Here is a 10,680-nt window from a genome sequence, read left to right as displayed (position 1 = left end):
TTCTATTTACTCGCTCATTAAACTTATATCATTATTAAAGTTATTAAATCTAAAAAAGTTTATACATATTTAATTTATAAAATAATATTTTAGGTCGAAGGGTTTTCAACCCTAAATCTAAATTTTTTTAAGAACAAAAATATAATTTAAAATTAAAGTTATTTTTATAATATCATCGAAATAAAATTGAGAATGATTATAATATAGTAACTATAGAGTTAATATCAAACTCACTCTTTCAAATGAGAAGAAAAACAAACTATTATTAGAGTTAGTTCACAATTATATGATGTAAATAAAATTTTGAACTATTCAGAGATTCAATTTTGGATAAATGAGAGATTCATCCCAAGATCTTACACATTATAATTAATTTTATATATTATATATTTATTAATATATTATATTTTTATGTCATATTAATGATTTTTGAGACATTTTGAGAAGTATTATTCAAATAAAATTCATACGAACTAACATAACGTATAAATAATATTCACACTAAAATCACAAACTAAATTATCAATTTTTTAAATAATATTTAAATATATTTAAATAATCTTAAAAATATATTTTTTACCAACTTCAATTCTATGAGGTTGATATGTTTTAGAAACTTAAAAAATATTTATTACTGATAACCATAAAAATAAATACGAAACAAAATTTTATCACTAAAAAAGTGTGATGCAAATATTTGTTTAAAATTATTATAAAGAAATACTGGGCAATTATTTTTCCCATTCATAAATACATATAAAAATTCATAATAAATATTTTTCACAAACAAATAAATGAAATGATTTTTTAAAACTTTTTTTAATATATAAAATAAATATCCTCTGCACGTAACGGTAGATATTAACTCTCGAATTGAAAGAAGATTATACTGAAAGAAATCTCTACCATCTATACCATTACAACAAAGATTATTATTATAAAAAAAATAAGCAATTGTAGTTTTCCATTAATAAATATATATAAGAATTTATGATAATTATTTTTCACAAACAAATAAATGATCTTGAAGAGAACCATAATAGACGCAAAATTCACCCTCGATTTAACAGTGATGCATGTCAATATTGGATTCGAACTTACTTATTAAACTGGAAGAGACTTCTACCATCCCTACATAGACTAATGCTCGAGTTGAGAGAATTGTAATAGACAGAAAAGTTCTTCCTCAAGAAATTTAACATCGTTGCATGCTTAATAATGAATTCGAAATCAGAATTTCTGATTAAGTTGAATGAAATTCCTATCATTTCAATCAAATGCTCTAGATATTTTTCTTTGACATATGTCATAATAAATAAGTTACTTAATTTTTTTCGTATAAAAAAATATTAAACAAATACAAATGTCTTTCTATAAAAATAAAAAATATTTTTTTTATGATTTTCACTGCAGGCAAATTTAAACCTACAACTTTTTGGTTGAATCAATTTTTTATCAAGTCAATTTTCTATAAACTAATTAATAATACAAATATCTTAATAAATCTAAATATTAATTATTCTTATACTACATTTCTTTAATAAATCTAAATATTATTCATTTTATATTTTAATAATAATATAAATAAGAATAATATTTTATAATAAATCTATGCGAAAGCACAGGTAATTGGCTGGTTAGCCTTTGAAAATCAATTCATATATGCGTAAAGACTTTAAATTCTATATGTTCACAAGATTTTGATTAAAAAACTTTAATAAAAAACTATTGAAAGTGTCAATTCCATATTTGTTGTTATATTAAATGTAAAATCGGAATCCTCAATCAGATAATATTTGACACAATTTTTTATATGAATTTGGTGACATCTATGTACATGCGTAAAGACTAATAATTCAAACTTATAAAATATTGTATATTTAGAGGTCAAATTCGAATTCAAAAACTTTCCGAAAAGAATTCTTATTATCTCAAATATTTTTGCATTAACATGAAAAGAAAAATCTGAGATACACTTGTTGTAACCAAAATAATATGTAGTTTTCATTTAAATTGTAAATATCTAAAAGTTTTTTCAATTTATATATATATATATATATATATATATATATATATATATATATATATATATATATATATATATATATATATATATATATATATATATATATATATATATATATATATATATATATATATATATATATATATATATATATATATATATATATAAAAGCACGTTATCTAACCATAAGAGAGAACTTTAAATTTGATTAATAGACTTTGGCTTGATTCTATACAGCTCAACTTGTGCTTAATATTTTTGTTTTTTTTCGAAAATACTCTCTAAAAAAGTCATTATCAATTTAATTTTATCATAATCAAGTCCACCGTCCCTACTTTTGGTTTTTTGTTATTTAAATTAAGAAAACAGTTATTGAATTAAACATATATATTTTATATGTAGATTTTTAAAAAATATATATTTGTAAATTACATATCTATTTTAATTTTGTAAAACCAGATTAGATTTTATAGAAGTTCGGGCCGTGTCATATTTTTAAAGATAGTATATAAATTAATCATGATAAAATAAAGAATTTTTTTATTTAATTATAATTTAAGTGTGAAAATATTTTATAAAATTTTATTTAACTATAATTTAATTATAATAAATATTAAATTTTATGCTGTAATCTATTTATACATCCTGATTCGAGAATAAAATTAATAGAACCAACAACTTTTAGAAAGACATTGAATTTGCTATTTGATTGGTAAGTATGTAAATGGAAGTAAAAGGAAAGAGTTGCAAAACGTTGAGGTTATCATAATTTTGTATAATGAGTAAACTAACTTAATGTTAAACTTGTGGTTGAGATGGATTGATCTTGGAATATTTGCAATTGGGGATACTTGATAATTGAAAATTAAAAAAAAATGAATTATTTTTAATATAATAATTTACAAATATGATGAGATCAGAAGGCATTAAATAAATTAGTAGTGCATACCAACTTGAATAAGAAAACAAAATAAAAATTATTTTAAAATTACAAAAAGAAAGTTTTTAAAATTATTTAAACTTTAAAATATATATATGATTTTTAAAATTTATTTTAACTAAATCAGAATTAGACCCTGTAAAACCTAAGCCCGCCCAATTAATTACCACACCTTATTCAATGTCAAAAATATTGAAACTCACAACCTTGAAAGTTCCTAACTCAAGAAACTTCGTCATAAACGCAATTAAAAAAAGACTTGGAAATATCATGTTGAAGTCAATATATTAGCAAGTTAGAAGAGACTAGTTTTATTATAAATAAAGATAACCATAATCACTCTCATTACTTTAGTCTTTGTTTCATTTTCTACTCAAGAATAAGTGATGGCGTGCAAGGAGTTATGCATTGATTTCACAGGATTTCTGATGGTGCTATTTCTTGCTCTCATTTTTATGTTCATATGTTTTCCACAGCCTAAGAGGAGACTTGTGGTCTGTCGTTACCCTTGTTGACCTTTCTTCTTCCTCCACTCTACTCAACAATCTTTATTAATCTTCTTCTATTTCATGTAACTCTATGTTTCCGTGATTATGTTGAAGCTTTTAAGTGTAACTTTTTTGCCAAAGTTATGACCAACATCAATCAAAACATGAAATGATTATTATTACTACTTTGGTTTCTCTACTCTGTATTTTATCTTGTGTTCATATATGATGAAAAGCAAATAACCTGTTCTGGAAATTGTTTATTGAATTGATTTTCTTTGCCAACTTGATTAATCGACAAAATAAGTTTAGCTACAAAGCAAGTTCTCTATTTCAATACTACCACCTACTGCGGTTACAACGAGGACTACTGGTATAAATTAAGGTGCAAAATTTGATACAACCATTGTCACTGATGAATACAGTGTGACTGACTCATTGTCAGTAACAGAATTCTGATGAATAACAGCTCTATGTAAAAACAGTATTACCATGCTCTTGAAATTCAAGGGATGTAGATGTTATCTGCATTTGGCCCTTCTCTATTCCAATAGTTAGGATTAGTTGCCAGCTGCATTTTTGGCTGAGCTTTGAATTGTCTCCAAGAGATGTTCAATTCTGTATTTCATGACAGGTTGTCCTTTTCGTGTTTTCTTAAGCATTTTTTGTCGTAAAGTTTTTCTGTGAGCTTCGGCTTTTTCTCGCTGTTCTTTCTTTTCTTGGAAAATTGCTTCCCTCTCCATTCTTTCTTTCTCTTTTTCTTCATGCTGCTTCTTGTATAATTCTTCCAAACTAAAAGCACTATCCTTCTTCCTCTTCCTCCTCTCATTCTTGTCCTTGTTGTCCTCTTCGGGTTCATTCAAATTCTGCAACAGCAAGCAGAAAGGAACGTGAATAGTACGCTAAAACAATAAAGATTCTAGAGAGTATTTTGTTGACTAGATAGATCAATGTTAAGACTCGGGCCGCCACAACAGCTCCTCATGATTAGATAAATTTGAATAGGAAGTATTAGGCTGGTCTTGACCCATAGACAAGTAAATAGAACAATCTCGCGGCAAGCAGCAAATGAGATATCAAACCTCGACATGTCTTTCGGCCACCGAGGGATCATTATGCTGGTTTTGCTGCTTTAGCATCTTCCTATACTTCTGCACATTCTTAGCATTCTTGTATAACTCCCTTTGCTTCTCTGAAAGAAAAGAAAAAAGAACATCCATGACAAGCATGTACTGACTTATTTAACATGAAAAAGGAACTTAAGTTAGATATCTATCGCCAATCTTTATTCTCATCCTAAATCATAAGTTCATATAAGAACTGGTAGAATGTATTCAGAATCAGGGTAAGGGTCCAAAACCTTAAAAACAGGGTCCAAAACCTTAAAAACAGTATATCCCTGTCATGACAGGAAAAAAAATGCCTTAAAGAGCCACATAAAATAAAATAAAATGTAGCATCTTGAGAACAAATTATATTTGGAGAGTACCGAAAGAAAAAAGTTTTGATTTATTTTTATTCATCAAATATTTTGAAAAAATCAACTCTGGGAGTTACAGTTTGACTATCACACAAATATTTAGTTATGCTGATAAACAAAACAAAACAAAACAAAACCACATGAACTATCTCTAGAGACTAGATGCAAATTGTAAAACTTTACCAATGTACTATACTTATTGCCTCGGTTTGATTTTTTTTTAAGGAAAAGGCTAGAGCCCAAGAAAACCAAAATTAGACGGAAAATATATTTAGAGTAGAAACTCTGAAAGCACCAGCAAGTAACAACTCCCTGACAGACAAGTGGGACTGCTCCATAACCAAATAATTGGCTAAAGAGCACCCCCGAAATAGCATAATCATCAGGAATCTTATTAGCTTCACAATAGACATGATTAACACAAACTCTACAATCTAAGGAAAGAAGAACCTTAATTCATATGGTCTACATAGTACTTCCATTCTTTTTATTTGAAGCCCAACATCTCCCTTCTCCTTCAAAAGAGAGACTTGACACAAAACCACTGAAATGTTATTACATGATAGGAGATAACTAGTTCAAATTTTGAAATCATCCTTCTGTGAATGCTTGTAAATGCTAGGTATGACTTATAATGGAACCTAAATGAGTCTAGTCCTGACGCATCGCTAGACCCCCATCACGATTTGAAAATTAATTAAGATCATTGCACCTTATTTTTCAAAATAACAATGAATACCAATGTTGGAAGAAACTGGAAGGAGAAGAACTATATAACATGGAAACTAGAAACACCAACAAAATATATCATTTTCGACATGAACTGAAAGCACCAATAAAATTGGGGTCATTAACCACATTGGCTTTAATAATATTTCCGTGTCTAATCAAATAACTCCATGAATCTTACAATTTTACTTGGGAAGTGTCAAACACTTAAATATCCACACTTGAAACCAGTGTTTGTCGATGGTGGCGGATGACAGACCATGGCAGATAGCCAAAATCCCACCTTACCAGCTGGCTTTTCGGCGGCATTAAAGCGGATTATGGTGGGAAAACCCGCAATATCGGCTGATATTAACCATTGTGGCAAGGCCAAAAACCGCCATGTATATCCGACATAGCGGCCATGGCGCCGTTATTTGATAACACTTACGGTATCTTGATAGACTCTAATTAAGTCAAGATAGGACTGGATACAGTGGAGGCAATAAGGGTTGAATATATGTTCCCCTCACATTTAGACCAATACTCTTAGTGGTGTATAAAATAACTAAGACCAAAAAATATGCATTTATAAGACAAATATAAATATACAATCACAAAGAGGAAATCTGATGCGTAACTTGGGAAAGGAGTTTAGTAAAAAAAATTGCCCAAGAAGGTGGAATTGTCAGCAAAAAAAGCCTAACAAGATATGTTAAAGGACAGAATGGGGATGCAATTTCATGAAATGGCATTATGCTTCCCTGCTAAAATACTTAAATATGCAATGGAATACACTCAATTCCATTACATCCAACATCCCACTTTTTCTTCTCCTCGAACTTGAGGGCATGAACAAACTTTTCTCGGTTCCACTATATAAACATCCAAACAGCGGAGTGATAATTTTGTTCTGTTATACTCAGTTCCACTCATCCTATAAGAGAAGTTATTAAAAAAGGTCTCGAGATTAACGATTTGCATAGAAGCATAATCCTGAATAGAACATTTTACAAAAGTTGATCTATGTAGCTGACTCCACTTAGTGGTGAGATAAGGCTTGGTGGTCGTTGTTGTATGCTCAGTTCCACTCATCCTATTCCATTCAATTGCAATCTTAATTGACCAAAAAGAAACTCATCTCCCTTACTCCAGAGAAAGCTAACACAAAAAATTAGCACAGGTAGCATCACTTTCCTCTTTCTAAATTGAGGATCTAACTAGGCATCAAAGATAAAAGCTTCTTCATCAACTCTCATACTAAACAAAAGTAATCAAAATAATCCAGTACTAAACGACTACTACTACTAACCTAAGTATTCAATTGCAGTCAGAACTCAAATGAAACAAAAAACCTACATTTTTCTTCAACTATTTTCCTTCTCTATACATCAAATTTCATAAACTATAATTCAAATGAGTAACGAATCCAGTATACACAAAAAATAAGATATGAATGATGCTGAAAAAAGAAGAGAAATTTGCATACTTATGAGCGATGGATTGTATTGACTGTTATTGGATTTGGCATTAGCGAAAGCGTCAAGCGAAAGTCCACTTCCACCCAACCGAGAAATATTCCTCTTCTTATTCTTCGTCATTGTCATTCGTTTCTTCCTCTCTTCGTCATTATAGTTTCGTTCATTATCATGTTTCGTCATTGTTTGAAGATTAGTGTACGAACTTCAGAGAAATTGAAATTGAGGAAACAGCGATGAAGAAATTGTAAACCCTAATTTACAGAGGATGAAGCCGGTGCTCCGTGAAGCAGGAGATTCTACTGTGGCTGGACTTTCAATAAGCCCGGCCCATTAGAGTTGTAATCTATAAGAGTAATACAACTTACATGAGATTTTTATCCTGCATCACCCACTCCAATATGTGCACCTCTCACTCCCTAAATTAGACACAAGATGACAATTTTGTTCTTATTACTAGAAAAATATTTATAAAAAATTCCTGATTCGCATTTTTCAAAATTACTGTGAGATTTTGCATTTCTCATAATCAACTTTATATGTTGATATATTTTTTTAATATTTAAGTTTACACTGTGTTTATCATTAAATTTAAAAAATACGGTTTTTTTACCACAATTAAAGAGAATTGTGATAAATATTTATAAATTTTTAAATTTTTGTGTTTACACCACTTTTTATATGGAGAAAATGGGATATCCATCAATGGTGTAAGATGATTTTATATTGTCAATCAATTACTATCATGTATTCTGCCACGTAATCCTACTAGTATATCACATTTTTAACAATTTGCATTATCCATTTTCACTTTCACCGCATTTAATAGAAAACTTTTAGTGTTGGGTGTGAGAAATGCCACATACTAATTTTGAGAATAAATCCAATATAGTTAGCTATTATTTTTTCTTTAAAAGTAAAATTATTATTTAATTATTTAAAATTTAATTAACTTTTTGCAATGAGGAGTAATGGAGATGGCGACAGTATTATTCAACGATTAGTGATAGACCTTTCACATCTCCACATGTGAAAGACGCAAATATTAACTGAGCAGGATTTAATCACATTGTCATTCGGGCACGTAAACTTAGGGGTGTTCGTGGTGCGGTTTTAACGCTAAAAGTCATTCGAACCGCAAGAGAAAAAAGTGTGTGATTCGGTTTGGTTCAGTTGACTTTTAGAAGTAAAATTGAACCAAACCAAACCTAATCAATATGGGTTGGATGGTTGGATTGATTCGGTTTTTTACAAGATTTTTATTGATCCATACATATAACTATAAAGAACAACATAAATTTGTGTATAGTCATTCATACATTACCAAATAACAACAAAACTCATCATATTTGGCAAAAAAAACTTCTCATTCAATATGAAAAAATCAAATATTACAAAAATGGAATAAAAACATAAAATAGTAGCATAAACCAATATAAAAACATTATAATGAAACATAAAAAATATAGGAGATGAGAGATTAGAGAAGATGAAAAAGAAAGAACATAAGAGATGTGAAATCAGAGAAGAAAGGTGTAATAAAAATGTAATTGGAAGAGAGAACATTAGCATAAAAATGAGAAGGATAAAAGGAAAGAATATAAGAGGGGAGAGATTGTAGGAAAAAGATTTTGTTCTATATCTGACATTTAGTTTTGATGATAATAATACATTGTTTCTTAGAGAACAATTTTGTACCCTAATAGTTTTGTATAGTGTGTAGCTTTTACTAACAGGTTCTGATTTTGAAGATTTGACGTGTGACATCATCATATTCTGGACTCAACACACTTTGACTCTGAAGACATACAAAAGTGCTTTACAAGATGATGTCAAGTTCTGGAATGCTCTTAGACAACGATTCTGATGAACATTTGTGCTAAAGCTCCTAACTGTAACTCTGATTGAATAGCCTCTGAAGGTATGCCAAGCCTTCAAGATTATGCACTCTCAAGTTTTGAAGACTCTAAAGACCAAGTTCTGAAGACTATAAAGACCATATTCTGAGGAACTGTGTCAAGACTCTGAATATTAAGGTTCAGAAGGTTCTCTCAACCAGACTCTTGATCCTTCTAAACATGATTGAACATCATTTATTCAGAAGTCTCTGAATATTAGAAGATAAAATCCAAAGGTTCTGCATAAGGAAAATAGTGCACAATACAAGATCAAATAATCCTTCCACTACACTGATTTTGTGGGCTAATGATTGTACTATTGTACCATTTTTCCTCTCATTATGCAAGGCTACAATTGCATTTTAGTATTCCAATTCTATCCTCCAACGAACCTTTTCATTGCCTATATAAAGGAGACTTTGAAGATCGGACAAGTTGATAATTTATGTGATAATACACAACGCTTTTGTTGAACTGAACATAATTGTGTATAGAGAAAAGAAACACACATAGAGTTGTTGTTCGTTATTGTGTTATAAATTCTTTGTACCTAAAGTTGTGTTATTCTGCTTTCTTATAAGTAATCTTGTAAACACATCTCTTGTAGATCTCATTGATTGAGTTTGTATTCCTTGAGTGACTAGGGCATAATCAGAATTACTCAATAAGATATTTACGGGTAGTCTTTTTGTGTCTGTAATTAGTTTGGTTATAAGGGATTAAGTCCATATTGATAAGGCAAAATCACCTTGGCGGGTGGACTGGAGGTAGATTTGTTAACAGCGAACCAGGATAAAAATAATTGCGTTCATTTATTTTTGTTCCTATTTTATATTTAAGTGTTTTGGGTACAAAAAAATTTAATCTTGGAAACCCAATTCACCCCCCCCCCCCCCACACACACACACATTCTTGTGTTTCTTGCCACCTTCAATTGGCATCAAAGCTCCAGTTCTGGTCTTGATAAGATTATCAAACACTTAACTGTGTCAGATAAAGATCCAGTTTGTGAAACACAATGGCTGATGTCCCACCTCCAATTTCTCCTGTAAATGATAGAGATCACTATAACGATAAACCTCTTGTTTTTGATGGAGAAAGATTTGATTACCGGAATGATAGAATATAAAGCTTATTTCTAGGTTATGACGTAGATCTATGGGATATGGTCATTTGTGGCTACATTGTTCGCACGTAGTTTTCGCACGAACAATCTCTAGCCTTCCTATCGAGATTTACTTGTAGGACCGGCTACAAATTCCTAGACTAAAATGGTTTGAGTATATGGTGTGTTTTTTGGTAAAATGTTTGGATCAAGAAAAACGACAGGAAAAATGCTTGTAAGAAAGGGTGCAACAAAAATAAACGGATAAAAGCAAGATAAAGACGTAAATAAATAAAACAAATGAAATGAGTTGATAAGTTAAATGGTTGGAAAATAAATGTGGAAGCCAGTGTACATTTTTGCAGGAAGTTAACTCTTTTCTCTTAGACACTTGATACTTCAAGTGTTTTTCTTTTGCAATGTAACGAATGCCACCCCTAAAACTGAAAACCAAATCTACTTAAATAGTAATAAAAAATAACTGATATGTTGTTGTCGTCCATTCACGATGCGCCACACGTCTGAGCCTGTAAACCCACGTCCTTAGAAACTTCCCT

At 29.9% G+C, this 10,680-nt stretch overlaps 1 protein-coding gene across 1 annotated transcript; it reads right to left on the bottom strand.

The window, feature by feature from the left end:
* Positions 1 to 3,701: 3,701 nt before the first annotated feature.
* LOC127125450 (protein PXR1) lies at positions 3,702 to 7,465 on the bottom strand. The gene is made up of 3 exons (XM_051054217.1): positions 7,132 to 7,465; positions 4,537 to 4,646; positions 3,702 to 4,320 (listed from the first exon to the last, which is right to left on the bottom strand). The coding sequence occupies exons 1-3, from the start codon at positions 7,301 to 7,303 to the stop codon at positions 4,015 to 4,017; spliced, it is 588 nt and encodes a 195-aa protein (XP_050910174.1). The 5' UTR covers positions 7,304 to 7,465; the 3' UTR covers positions 3,702 to 4,014.
* Between the last annotated feature and the right edge of the window lie 3,215 nt (positions 7,466 to 10,680).

Source organism: Lathyrus oleraceus, chromosome 3 (assembly GCF_024323335.1).
Source record: "Lathyrus oleraceus cultivar Zhongwan6 chromosome 3, CAAS_Psat_ZW6_1.0, whole genome shotgun sequence".
Taxonomy (NCBI): Eukaryota; Viridiplantae; Streptophyta; class Magnoliopsida; order Fabales; family Fabaceae; genus Lathyrus; species Lathyrus oleraceus.
The sequence above is the reverse complement of the archived record's forward strand: the minus strand, read 5'-3'. Positions and strand labels throughout refer to the sequence as shown.